Raw genomic sequence first — 15,278 nt, forward strand, 5'->3', positions numbered from 1 at the left:
AATAATGAAACCTTCTGAACAGGATGGCTTAAGGGCAAAAATGTCCACGTGTCGGTTGCACCCTTGGTTGGAGAGAATGTGTACTTCTTCGTAGACATTATTACTCTCTCCTCTCCAAGCGTTAGATATCATTGATCTGGTTACACTATGGTATAAACACCATATGGACAGACTCCCAGGACATGTGGAAGAGTTTCGAACTCTCTGTGGCAACAGCTGGGATGTGCCAGGTACAGTACACACAGGAGAGACATTGGGATTCATTTTTATTGCCTCACGCCATTCATTGCAAAACAATCTTTTACAATTATGAATTCTTGCTGGGGTATACTGTTTAAATAGGATTACACCTTTGCCTTTATGCTCTTTTCTGCTCCAGTTATAAACAGTTTTTCTTCTCATTTCGAGTCTACCTTTCCTTTTATCTGCAAAACCATACCTATTGTCTCGAATAGATTTGATTCAGTTTCTGTTATGCTCAATGCAGCGAGGCTTGTGCTGATTTCTTGACAGAAGTTTTTTGTTGAGTGCAAAAAGATGTTATTGGAAAAGTGCAAAATTTTGCATGCATTAATTATATTGCCGATATATTTCCCATGATGCACAGAATAATACAATTTCAGCATATATCATAACCAAGGACATTTATGGGAAGTTGCAAAACCATAATATTGGAGTCATTTATACATCTGACCAGAATCTTTTGAGGTGGTACTGTCTAAAATTAGGACACTAAACTGGGACAGATTGAAGTGTTTATGATTATAAATTGTTGATGGGACTGCAAAAGCAGTGAAGAGAAGCGGAGCCCTAAGGTGGTTTTTACCTTATTTAGGACCTCTACGGACTGGGAAGTAATTCCATTGGAGAAATGTACACCCAAATACTGAAGGGGACAGTCGGGAGATAAACATATTTTTACCTAATGCATGGATTTTCACAAAACTGTGGGAATGTCACCTAAATAAAGGTAGGAATAACAAAAATTTTCTGAAAATAAAAAATATTTTGAAATTTTTATTCCATTTACTCATGAAATTTAACTGAGATGTTAATGCAAATTTGGAATTAGGTAGATAACACTTCTTAAAAAAGTACAGTATATTAATTTCTCTCAGCGAGCTCGATAGCTGCAGTCGCTTAAGTGCGGCCAGTATCCAGTATTCGGGAGATAGTAGGTTCGAACCCCACTGCCGGCAGCCCTGAAAATGGTTTTCCGTGGTTTCCCATTTTCACACCAGGCAAATGCTGGGGCTGTACCTTAATTAAGGCCACAGCCGCTTCCTTCCCACTCCTAACCCTTTCCTGTCCCATCGTCGCCATAAGACCTATCTGTGTCGGTGCGACGTAAAGCAATTACCAAAAAAAAAAAAAAAAAAAATTAATTTCTCTATACATCTAGGCCTAAATATATAAAATAACTTGTCCTGACCGATTCATCATCGCTGAGCCAAAACTACTGGATATAGAGAAATGAAATTTTGGGGATACATTCATATTAAAATGCAGGTGCTCGCTAAGAAAGGATTTTTGGATATTCCGTCGCTAAAGGAGTGAAAATTGGGGTGAATTTTAAAAATGAGGATATCTCAAAAACTAAAAAGTTTACAGACGTAAAAATTGGTATTTGGAATCTTCATTCAAAATAAAGAAACATGTATTTTTTTGTTTTCAGAAAATCCCATTAAAGGGTGTGAAAAACAGGGGAAAATTGGTTGAACACCTTTTATCAGGAAACTTATATCTCAAAAACTGAAGATGTTACAGATATGAAAATTAAAATTTTTATTCTCCTTTGAAAATAAAGAAACACGTATTTTTGTGTTTTTGGATTATCCGATGAATAGGGGGTTAACAGGAGTGACAAATGGGGTGAGTTTTTAAACATACTAAATCTGCAAATTATCTCAGACACTTAACATAATTATTACAGATTTGAAAACTGGTATTTGGAATTTCGAGTAAAAGTAAAGAAACTTAAATATTTTTTTCTGGAAAATCCACTTAAGGGGAACTGAAAAAAGGGGTGAATGTTTCAAAATAGTGTATCTACAGTAGGGCCTATATCTTAAAAACTAAAGATGTTGCAGATGTGAAAATTAATATTCGGAATCTCCTTTAAAAAATAAGGGAACACGTATTCTTTGGTTTTTGGGAAAGCCTATAACAGGGGGGGGGGGGATGAATGAATTGAAAAATTAGTTGAATTATTTATATGAGGATACTTATATCTAAAACGCTAGAGATGTTAAAGGCGTGAAAATTGGTATTTGGAATCTCCTTTAAAAATAAAGAAACGCACTTCTGGGGAGGTGTGAATCAACTTAACGGGTAGGAAGTGGGGTGGAAAAGGAGTTGAATTACTTTTATGAGGATACTTATATCTCAAAATCTGAAGATGTTACAGATGTGAAAATTAGTATTTGGAATCTCCTTCATAAAATAAACACGCATTTGTTTTTGGAAAATCGATGTAAGGGGTGTGGGGTTGAAAATAAGTAAATAAAGAGTTGAAATATGTTTATGAGGATACTTTATTGGAAAATCGATGTAAGGGGTGTGGGGTTGAAAATAAGTAAATAAAGAGTTGAAATATGTTTATGAGGATACTTTATCTTAAAAACTGAAGCTGTTACAGACATGAAAGTTGGTATTTTGAATATCCTTTCAAAATAAAGAAACACATACTTTTTGTTTTCGGAAAGTCCACTTAAGGTGGGAGAGAGGTGGAAAGAAGTGAAGTTGATTTATTTTTATGAGTATACATTTATCTCAAAAACTGAAGGTGTTACAGACGTACAGGCATGAAAACTGGTATTTGAAATCTCCCGTAAAAATAATGAAATACGTATTTTTGTTTTTGGAAAATTCACCTAGATGGGGGTTGGGGTGGGGGAACGACTGATCAAGGGGTTGAATTCCTTTTATGGGGATACTTATGTATATCTCAAAAATTGAAAATGTTACAGATGTGGAAATAGGTATTTGGAATCTCCTTTAAAAAATAAAGAACAGGTATTTATTTATTTTTACTTGAGAGTAGACCGTACAGTTGTACGTCGCATGGTCGTCTTAGCCCCAAAACGTAATACCACAAACATGGTTTACAAAGAATTTCTGGAGTAAATGAAACTCAGTTTTGGGCGAGTTTTTATACTTTAAGAATTTGCAGATATTTTCTTAGTACAATGCCAAGGAACGATTACATTGATCAAATTACGAAATTCACACGAGCGAACCCGCGGGTAATTGCTAGTTATTTATATAAGAAGAGATATTGAACTAAAATTTCTGAGATTTTTATGTTGTAAAATTTTTGGATTTAAAGATTCCTACAACTTAAAAAAATTCTGCAAACAAAAATTCCATGCAGAAGTTTCCTGCTATAGCTATGATACATATATCATACTAATGTTGCTACATTTGGCAGAATATTATGGTGGAAAAATGGGAATAATTTGTAAAATTAGAATTGGCAGAAAAATTAAAGCAAAGTTCAAGTGATGTTTTCTTCCTGATCCATTACCTGAAAGTCACCACAACCATATGTTTTTCCTTCCGTTTCTTTCTTAGCATCTTCTGCACGAATACTGGCAACTATGGAAGCATGCTTCTTCTCTTCCTCCTCCTAAGATCATCAGACACTTTGTTTCACTCTACGATGATCCCTCTGTTTACTCAGGAGTCTCTTCACTTCACATATAAAGCTCCTATCTGAGTTATGGTAACTTCAGTACTATATTGTCTTGACAATGAAACACACAAGAATAACAAAACTTATACCTACAAACGTCATTATTCCACTTATAGGAATACTTACAAGCATACGATGTTGCTCAATGACAAGTCGAGTAGGCCTACTGAAATTTTAGTCCGTAGCACGTTTTATAAATTCATTCAGAAATAGGGTAAATTTTATAGCTTGATTCAGTATAAATATATCGTGGGGTGTGTGTGTATGCACAACTGCAAAGAACATGCATATTTGGTCGAATGGAAACATGACAATGACATCATAACCTAACAAAGCAGTTCAGCAGATGCCATGCCCATTTCCGCTGTGTGCTGACTGAAAACAAAGCATTATTAAAGTGACAAATTGCTTTGTGACACAAGAAAGAAGTAATCCTTTCAATTTCAGCCATATAAAGGTTTTTGCCAAAATGACCAAAATATTGATTTTTATCTCCAGCCTGTCCCCTTAGTAGAGTCCTCCTTCAGATGTGGTATCATTTTTCATCTGCCGTGAATAGTTTTTCTTCTGATAGGTGGCCATGTTCGATACACATTCCTTTCCATTTTCCAATAATGATGTTAAGTTCAATTAGTTGTAACTGATGTACAGCAGCATGAGCAAGTCATAAAGCTGACTCAGAATCTTTTCTAATAACAACTACATCTTCAGCAAAACTCAATACTGCTAGAGTTTCATGATCTGGATGTCTTTGATGGCTTGACTATGTTCCTGCCATAAAGACAGACAACAGCAGGTTATTTTTTTTTTTTTTTTTTTTGCTAGGGGCTTTACGTCGCACCGACACAGATAGGTCTTATGGCGACGAGCAGCAGGTTATCATCACTATCACTATTTTCATTATAATGTTCACTAAAGACAATGCACTTGAACCTCTCGTCAAAAATGCTTGCAGAAATTTTTATACAGAAGATTAACATTACATTTCTTTTGTATCTTTGAAGAACTACTTATTTTGTGTTTAAATAAACATTTTCAATTGTATGATTAAATATGTATAGTTAATATTATTTTGCAAATGTTTTACATATTTACATTTTCCTTTCTTAATTCCCTTTTCATGTAACTCCTGTAGGAGATTTTATTTATCAGAAGTAATGAACATATATTCTAGAAAGTAATAATAAAATCTTATTAAATGTACAATGTTTAAATCTCATTTGGTGTTTTCCTTTTATACTAAATAAAATAAAAAGTTATATGGGTCCCGTGGACCCAGGTGTACCTAGTATGTTGCATATTTTAGGTGTACCAGTTAGGGGTTAAGGAAGATCCTAGTTAAGAGATGGGTCAATGGGCAGGTATGATTGAAATCTAATGAAGAGGTATACAAGCAAGATAGAACCAATCACAGCATCAATTAAGAAGAAAAGTCTGGTATTCCATGGACACATTTTCAATATGGACATACAGTCCATAATGGCTCAAAACAACAACAACAACAACAACAACAAAATTAATTGCTTTAACATCTGTTTTGCTAATGATTCCACCTTCCCTCTCACTCCTCTGTTCTTCGCCTGACATGCAGATGGACGATTGTTTTAGATGGCTGCCAATACAGTGAATATATAACGCACTACCCGACATGCGGAAAAACATTACTGTTATTCGTAAGGTACCCCCCCCCCCCCCATCCCACCAAATCCCGATAATTATTGTTTGTGACAGATAAGATTCTAGTTTACAAAACAGCAGTGCTAGTGACCAGGTAAGTTAAGTCATGCTACAAATTTAATGCTTATTACTGTCAGTATCAAAATTACTGATAGGGAGGGTTAGGTTACTGTTAGCAAGATAAATAATAACAGTGATGGTTAAAAATTACTGTCTCATTAAATTGCCGATAGTGTCTGGTTAGATTCAAGCTTGTCAGAAAGCACTGTTAGTGACAGGGTTGAGTTACAGTTTGGGACCAACCTACAGCTCATGCAGGGAGTAATGCCACTTGTTGGCAGCCCTGACAGTGCTCGAAGCTGTACGATACCTGGGCGGAGTGACATCAATGTTGTTACTGTGTCAATTACAACCATGGGCTCATGCGCACCAGCTAAAATAAACCACGAACTTAGCATGATAGAAACACAGGCGATATAGCAACTACCTCAGGCCCAAGCTGATAAGGAAATCTAGTAATTCGGATTATGTGAGACCACATGTCGGGAGGACTGTAAACTCAAGATAATGACAGACACTTATGATAGATTTGGAATCCTCATACTTGCTATACTGGAAACACAATTTCATAATTCTGATCACTTTGACACTAGTGGATATTGGATCTATAATCAAACTAACAAATAGTAATTTAAATGTGTTAGGAACCACATTCCTAGTACATAACAGTATTTGGAATTCTATACTAGAATTCACATCACCTTGGGAATGCCTCTCCCTATTCACAGTTAAATGCACCAACAAGGTCTACACACTGGTGAATACATACATTCCAGTCAACAATGAACCTGACAAACAGTCAAGAAGTTCCGGTCACAACTCAAACGAGCGCTCACCAAGATCCCTCAACACAACGTCAAGATCCTCCTTTGAGATTTTAATGCACAAACGCAGAAGGTGATCAGAAGAAATCTGCCAAATGCAGAAGGGGAGGCGACACATTAATTTACTTTATCATTTAAAAATAAATTGTAAGCAACGTTTGGAACAAACAACTGACCAAAATAGTGAGGTGTACGCAATGAAGCAGTGAAGAACAAGAGCGGTTGAATTGGAGTTTGGCTATGTTTGTTTCTGTAGATATGCAACATGCCGACATTGTTCAGGACAAAGGCTTCAGGAAATTTGTTAAACATTTGAATCCAAGGTATGAACTACCATGTTGCTGAACTCTGAGGTAGCTGGAAAATTAATCCATGTTGAACCATTTATTATATCTTACTCAAATGAATGCCAGCTATTACTATGATCGATACCAATGTTATACACACTTTGTCGTAGGGACGTTTAAAAGAAATACATGAACAAAGAGTATAACCTGAACATGCAACTGGCAGCAGCAAAACGTGTTGCTTTAATGACTGACTGTTTGATATCCAATAGACAAAACCTGTACATACAGTAACTGTGACTGCCCATTTTATATCAAAGGCTTGAAATACACTGATATCCGTACGACTGGTAACAGAAATCCTTGAAAGAAATTATACTGCGGTGCATATTGTTAATCATTTTTAAATGTTATTCTTTTACATCCCACCAACTACTTTTCCAGTTTTCGTAGACTCCGAGGTGCCAGAATTTTGTCCCACAAGAGTTCTTTTACGCACCAGTAAATCTACAATTTTGTTACTGCGTCAATTACAACCATGGGCTCATGCGCACCAGCTAACATAAACCACAAACTTAGCACGATACAAACGCGAGCGATATAGCAACTACCACAGGCCCGAGCTGATAAGGCAAATCTAGTCATGAGGCTGACGTATTTGAGCACCTTCAAATACCACCGGACTGAGCCATGATCGAATCTGCCAAGATGGGTTCAGAATGCCAAGCCACTCAGTCTGCCAGCATATTGTTAACCACTTGTCAGATATGATCACTTGTTGGAATTCTTCTTATAAGTGTTAGCAATTACTACAGATAACGCTGCAAATGACAGTTATAGTACGGAAGCTAAATATCCACCATGTTCCCGGTGCAGCACTCACACTTAATTTGGTCATAAGTGATGCAGTAAAGAACACGTTCCCTTTTCATAAACTTTTGTATACTTGCTCCAATATTGTCATGCATTTCAAGTAAATTTGTCACAACAGAAATAAAATTAAGATAAAGGCCGTAAGTTCTGAAATGTTAAAAAGAAATTACAAAACTATGGCTTATAAAAATACATTTGCTCCAGGTCTTTTCACAATGCTGATAGCATTAGTTTCTAAATTTTTCTTCTAGGCAAAGTACTGTTGAAAGCCATATATTGGAACACAAACATTGTTGCTTTACGTTGCTTGTTGTTTTAAGGGGCCTAACATCGAAGGTCATCGGCCCCTCACAAACATTGTTCCACTCCGGCTTATTTAATAGTTTGACCTATTGGAAAAGTCAACTAGACGCAAACACTAACAGGTCGGAATTACAAATAAGCTGTTATACACTGAAAATCCTGTCTGTGTAACATTTGAATATAATGTATGATCTCAACTATTTCAAGCTAATGAATGGTTATCTTAAAGGAGTGCTTAGCAATTCTATACCCATTTGATTCTACGACTATGTTATATGGAGAACTATATATATATCACGTGTTCTCACATGATCCCTGTGGAAATAGAAAAGCCAGCTGCTGGGCTGAGTGGCTCAGGCGGTTGATGCACTGGCCTTCTAACCCCAACTTGGCAGGTTCGATCCTGGCTCAGTCTGGTGGTATTTGAAGATGCTCAAATACACCAGCCTTGTGTCAGTACATTTACTGGCACATAAAAGAGCTCCTGCAGGACTGAATTTCACCACCTCGGAGTCTCCGAAAATCATAAAAGTAGTTAGTGGGACGTAAAAGCCAATAACATTATTATTGTTATGATTATTATTAGAAAAGCCAGTTACCACCGTGGAACAAATGATCCTCCAAGCAACTTTGGAAGCTGTAACAATGCAACTTTTTTGCATATGAAACTTGTCCTGTGACAAAGGTATCGATTTTCTTGATCCTAGGTACAAAAAGAATAGATTTTGAATACCTAATCATGCAGAAGCAGCATGTCAACAGGTTAATGTGTCTAATTTCAAAGAAACAACAGCATAATGTGTTCACTTTTATATATATCCCTTTCTCAAAACCAAACATGTAACTATTTTTCAGGTTGAAGTCGAGCTAAGAACTATAATCCAAAGGCATGATAAGCAGCGAGCAACAGTAGAAAGGTCTACATCTTTGGAACAAAGGCCTGTTGCAAGCAGAAACAAACGCAAACATAATCTCTTACAGTTTTCAGATAAAAAGCTGGCCCAGAAGAGACGTGTTGCGATGCCTATGTTCAATACCATGATACTCCTAAAACAGTAAGTGGAATTAGAGCCAGAGTACAGGTTAACAGACTAGCAAGTACTGGACTCAAATGGAGAACCAACCTAATCTGCTTCATAAAGCAAAAACCTTTGTATTCCAGCTATCTCTGTCCCAACGGACAGAAGGCTTTCTGTGGCCGGACAAATAATCACAGCAAGAAAGAATTTTCTATTGCTCGAATGAGCAATCACTTTGCGTTTCTAAATATTTATATTTCATATTGCCTCTCTAGTATCATTTTTCATGACATGTTACTTCAGAATAAGTGGAAACATGAGCTTATTTCCAGTTCAGTTGCATCTGTGTGTGTGTCTCACAAGATTCACAGTAAAATTTCATGAAAGTAATCCATGTGAATTTTAAGCTTTTGATCAGGTATTTCCCAAAATAATAATAATAATAAATCTAAATAAATCTTCAAATAAGATATCTAGCGTCGAACTGCCATATATACCTGACTGAAATGTTTATTTCTTTTTTTTAATTTGCTTTACATCGCACCGACACAGATAGGTCTTATGGCGACGACGGGATAGGAAAGGCCTAGGAGGAGGAAGGAAGCGGCCGTGGCCTTAAGGTACAGCCCCGGCATTTGCCTGGTGTGAAAATGGGAAAGCACGGAAAACCATCTTCAGGGCTGCCGACGGTGGGGTTCGAACCCACTGTCTCGGGGATGATAGCTCACAGCCGTGCAGCCCTAACAGCACGATCAACTCACCCGGTTATGTATTTCTGGTTTATGGCTGTGGCTTTCAGCAGTTGTGTGTATTTACCATGAGACTGTCTTCTTTGGAACATACTTCTTTTTAATATACCAAAAACAGAATGAATTATTGTTACATTAACTGATGTAAAACAGTACTATCACATCTGTTAACTGAAAACAGTATTATATGTAACAGTTCAATGGCTTGGCCACATTGACATGCGACTTAAAATATTTCATATTAAAACAAATGGCTCCTTCTCTGAACAACTGTTATAATGGAGGAGGCAATGGGAGATAATCAAGAGAAACTGATTCATGTTGCAGAAACAAGTGTTTCACTGCTACCACTCCTTTCTCAGCATTAACTGTTAGGTTCTTCAGTCTGTCGAAACTAATTTATAAACAAATAAATTTGGAAACTGCCTAAAAAAACCTCAAGTACACTTGAAATAGAAGCAACTTCATTAAAATTATGTTATCATATGTTATATACATAAATTATGTTACCATACATTTTCTTTTCCAGGTTACTTCTAAATTTATTTGTTCATAAATTAGTTTCAATAGGCTGAAGAACGTAGAGCCTTCGTGGCTCAGGTGGCAGCGCACCGGCCTCTCATCGCTGGGTTCCGTGGTTCAAATCCCAGTCACTTCATGAGCGATTTGTGCTAGACAAAGTGGAGGTGGGATAGGTTTTTCTCCAGATTCTCTGGTTTTCCCCCCCATCATCTTTCATTCCAGCAAAACTCTCCACTAACATTTCATCTATCAGTCATTAATCACTGCCCCAGAGGAGTGCGACAGGCTTCAGCAGCCAGAACAATTCCTATCCTCGCCGCCAGATGGGGGCTTTATTAATTCCATTCCTGACCAGGTCGAATGACTGGAAACAGGCTGTTGATTTCTTTTTTCAGACTGAAGAACAGTTATAAAATGACCCCTCATCACACTACTTGAGAAGATTTCTCAGGGAGAATCGGGCATTCTGATATCATGGCTCGTGTATGGGAGAAACGCAAACTTCTTCCATGGATCAGGCATAGAGTGTCTGTCTCTAGATACCCAAGATTAAGAACTCAAATCTGGTGTGAAGTCGGTGGGATTTTGTAATGGCAGGAAGTGCGGTAGTCCATTTAACATACGAAAGATCTCTAGCGACACCTTCCTTTTTTTACCTGATAAAATTACAGTATTTAAAACTCAGCAACTCAAGAGTTCCTACTTCTATATCATCTGCCAATGCAAAGCAAAATGTTGACACTGACATTAAAGCAGCCTAAATGGGATCAAAGGAAAATGGCTATACACAGTAGCTAAAGCCATGTAATCAACATCATTATTATTATTATTATTTTGAGAAAAACTTGATCAAAAGTTTAAAATTCACACGGATTACTTTCATGAATCTTATGTGACACATACACAGATGCAATGGAACTGGAAATGAGCTCATGTTTCCGCTCATTCTCTGTCAGTCACCTTGAAATAACATGTAATGAAAAATATTAGAGAGACAATGTGAAAATAATTAATGTGGAATTTATGCCAGGTTCAGTAATTAGAAGTTAAATTATATATCATGGAGAGCATGTAGGCCTGTAATTATGCTGCATGGCGAACAGTCCTTTTAACTAGCAAGGGTCTTGGAAGACATTGCCTTGAAGTTTTAGGTGTATCGACAGATTTAATAACAAGTCAGTCACTTGAATTTATCATAATTTGGATGTTGACCAACCAAGCCGCTATAGAAATCGTAAGTATACACTTAACATTATAAGAACATTTCAAAAATCCACAGGAACCTTTAGCATAAATCCTTCATGCCTCCTAGGCATAATTCAATCAGATAATTATCCTTTCTGTAAGTGTGTAATTCTAGTTCAACAATATAAAATGTTTCAGTGTATATTCAAACCAAGAAATGATACTTGAAATATTTTATAGACCTCTCAATCATGAGTTCATGACTTATACAAATTTACACTTCATGAAAAATATGTTTGAAAATTATTTAGCATTACCATCCATTATAAAACAGGAGGAACAGAGTAAAATGACCACTGTTACATATAATAAACAAAAGAGGCAACACTTTCATCATCATGCCAAATATGCAACCTGATATCTGATTACCTTGTATCACATTACACAGTTTCCATTAAAAATAAAAATACAGAATTATGCAATAAAACCAACTGAAATAGTGTAAAAATAAATTGATGAGACTGAAAAATGCAGCGTATCTGATGTGCAAATTCTATGCTTCATAACAACGGTAAAAAAAAACTAAACTTTCCCACAGAATATCCCCAAACTAGTTTTAATACACTACCCTAAATTTTCTACAGATATGACAGGAGAACTTCTGCATTAACACAGGACTTAACACCAAACACAACAATATGGTAAACAAATGAAAAACAGCAATCACAACAGGATTAAAAGTGCCCTTCACAAACCAAGCTGGCTTCTATTAGCAGCCATTCTATTTTCAATGACAGCTCTATTTGAACATTTGCACCCTCCTCCTACACGGTCTACAACTTAGCTGAAAGCCAACCCTGTACTCCAACATGATTTAACCCAAATGTCGTAACACTCAAAGAACTTTATAATCAGGTTACTAAACTGCAGGTTCATCATCACTTCTTTCCCCAAAAATACCAAAGATATTAAGGAGCATGAAGCAATACACTCCCATGACTTTAAATAACTAGTGCTGGAAGGCTTGTTCTCATTCTTCCTTGGACATTACCTCTTTCCTCATAGCAGACTTGGATTGTCTTAACTCACTGTTATCTAAATCTGACACTTCCGAGTGAATTGTTAAAAATTATTTGAACTATTCGAATTTTGTACACAAATTTGGATCTTATTTACCAAGATCTCCGAAAGCCAGCCCGCCGTCAGAATGTCCTGCTAGTGGTCCTAGCTGGGATGTCACCATTCCTCCACAGGCACCCTCAGAAATATCTCCATTTGACGTACTTGTGCCCACGGGGCTCTTTGCCGGGGACGAAGAATTCGATCGTGTTTTATCCCCCTTCTCCTTTGGACCTAAGGGTGAGGAACGTAAACATGAACTCGCCCACACAATAACATTACATTAGGTTAGATATCTGGGTATGAATTAATTTTCACATCAATGGATGCCATAAGAAGCCTTTAGTCATAACATGTAGAAAACATACGCAAACTAACCAGATTTCTTCCAAAATTGCAACATTTTTCAACATATTAATATGACATTGACAGCCACAAGGGCATCAATAACTTCAAACACCACCAATCACGTGTGCTAATCATATACAGTTACAAACAAGGAAATCCACTAAAACTGTTTCGCTAAATACGACATTCTTCCTATCAAAATAGCATGTCAACGATTTTCAGCGCGACATTGACTCATTCTCTTCGAACCAACCACTGACTATAACCCTATTCACACCGAGAAATGCCATATTTCAATAACCAACCAATGTACCAAAACAATTGAACAGTGCCCAAAGAGAAAACATCACATCAACGATTTTGGTCAGAGAATGAACGGCTAACTGGTAATAAATGCGCTCATGTCGAATGTTATTAAAGTTTCCAGTCTGTTTACAAATCAAAGTCGTTTGGTACACTTTATAGTCCATTCTATAACAGGAAGTACATACATATTAAAGTACATACACAATGGTAATTGGTGGGATATGGCAAGTGTTCAGGCACTTCTTTCGCTTTATTATTTATTTCAAATGCAAATAAAAGAGTTATTTTCACACATAATGCCCGGTATCTACATCCTACAAGATTTCTTACGGATATAGGGCCTACATTTTTATATCAGATTTATTTAGAGCAAAGGCGTATACATTTCTGCGTCATTAATTAGAAAAATAATTGCAAATATTTATTTAAAAAATAATGCATAATGCACTTTAAGACTGATAAATATTTACCTTTATACTGAAAGGGACAGCATAGCATAACTTTCACCAGATCACTTTTACAACAGTCGACCCCCCATTAATAATACCATTAAAGGTATCTTCGATCGTCAAAGACAAGTGAAACCCGTTGAAAAGGTCCGGTACACTGATTCCGATGCCTCGAGTTAATTAATAGGTAATGACTTGTTCATTTAGGTTTTCATCAAACTACTTTAATATTAGAACTTTCAAATCAAGGTAAAAACATACTGTCAGATTCTCAGAACATTTAAACTAGATTTGCACTTCCTTACTGATTCTCCAAGATTTTCATTGCTTATATCAAGTATATTTGGTGGATAATTTATATTATTTATGAGCGCAAATAACATATTGGTCTTACTTAGAGGCATTTTATATTTAATCAAACTGAAAACATTTTGCATCATTCCTTCTCTTAACAAGTCATTGAATCTTTCGATAATCTACTGTGGTTCATTAACATGGCCCAAGCTTTAACATTCACTACGATTCTCCATTTAATTAGCTATTGAACTCCAATAATAGTGTATGTGAATATGTTCACTCTCCTAATTCAAAACTACACCAGTGTCCAACAGGAAATAGACCGCAAATCGCACAACATATGCACCTACCAACCTTCCGTGTTCGCTCTGTATAGGAAAGGAGTGTTCCCTGCTTTGCTTAGCGGCGTAACCGCAAGGTAAACACAGCCAGTGCCTGCGCCCCATATTCCCTTAGTCGTGTTTGCCCTGTTATAGTGTGCGGAGTGTAGCCTCGTTGTGAACGTGATAACATAATGGCACAACGACGCCATTTGGACCCCGTTTTGCAGGGTAGAATACTCGACCGCCTGGAAGCAGGCCAGACACAGACCGAAGTCTCCGTATCCTTGAATGTGCTACAAAGTGTCATTTCCAGGCTTTGGAGACGATTTCGAGACACAGGAGATGTTAGTCGTAGCACAGTACCAGGTAGACCAAGGGTAACCACCCCACAGCAGGACTGATATCTGGCCTTAACCGCCCGACGAAATCGGAATGCACCTGCAAGACAATTGTCGGCTGAGTTTGCAGCCGTCTCAGGGGTTGCCGTTACCCGGCAAACCGTGTACCGGAGGCTCAGAACAGCAGGGTTGTTTGCCCGACGTCCAGCGGTGTGCGTCCCGCTCACTGCAGCACAGAGACGGGCCCGTTTACTGTGGAACCGTCAACATCGAAAATGGACCGTGAATGAATGGAGGCATGTGCTCTTCACAGATTAATCCCGCTTCAGTTTGCAGAACGATTCCCGTCGCACATTAATCTGGAGAGAACCGGGTAGCCGATACAACCATAGGAACATCGTGAAACGGGACCAGTATTGTGGTGGTGGCATCATGGTGTGGAGCGGCATCATGTTGAATGGCCGTACAGACCTGCACAACTTCATGGGTAGTCCGAGGAACACTGCTAACGCTCGGAGATATAGGGATGAGGTACTGAGACCACATATTCGACTCTTCAGAGGTGCAGTTCGTCCAGACTTCCTCTTAATGGACGATAAAGCCCGACCGCACAGCGCTGCTCTGGTGGATGAATTTCTGGCTGGGGAAGACATTCATCGTATGGGCTGGCCAGCGAGGTCTGCGGATCTGAATCCTATAGAACATGCCTGGGATGCATTGGGGAGGCGAATTGCATTCCGTTAGCCTCCACCAAGGACTCTCCAAGACCTTCGCACTGCCCTTTCGGAGGAATGGGATCGACTGCCACAAGAGCTCTTGGACCATCTGATAGAGAGCATACCACGTGGCTGCGAAGCATGTGTGGCCGTTAGGGATAACCATACACCCTATCAACAGCGTTTGTT

At 37.7% G+C, this 15,278-nt stretch overlaps 1 protein-coding gene across 1 annotated transcript in view; it reads right to left on the reverse strand.

The window, feature by feature from the left end:
* The window catches only part of pkaap (A-kinase anchoring protein pkaap), a 217,149-nt gene extending 204,214 nt beyond the window's left edge, over positions 1-12,935 (reverse strand). Inside the window, exons 1-2 of the mRNA XM_067139711.2 lie at positions 12,691-12,935; positions 12,370-12,546 (exon numbers count right to left, since the gene is read on the reverse strand). Coding sequence (XP_066995812.2) covers positions 12,370-12,546; positions 12,691-12,715 — 202 coding nt within the window. The 5' untranslated portion in view covers positions 12,716-12,935. The remainder of the gene's footprint in view (positions 1-12,369; positions 12,547-12,690) is intronic.
* Positions 12,936-15,278: the final 2,343 nt, after the last annotated feature.

Source organism: Anabrus simplex, chromosome 2 (genome assembly GCF_040414725.1).
Source record: "Anabrus simplex isolate iqAnaSimp1 chromosome 2, ASM4041472v1, whole genome shotgun sequence".
NCBI classification, from domain to species: domain Eukaryota; kingdom Metazoa; phylum Arthropoda; class Insecta; order Orthoptera; family Tettigoniidae; genus Anabrus; species Anabrus simplex.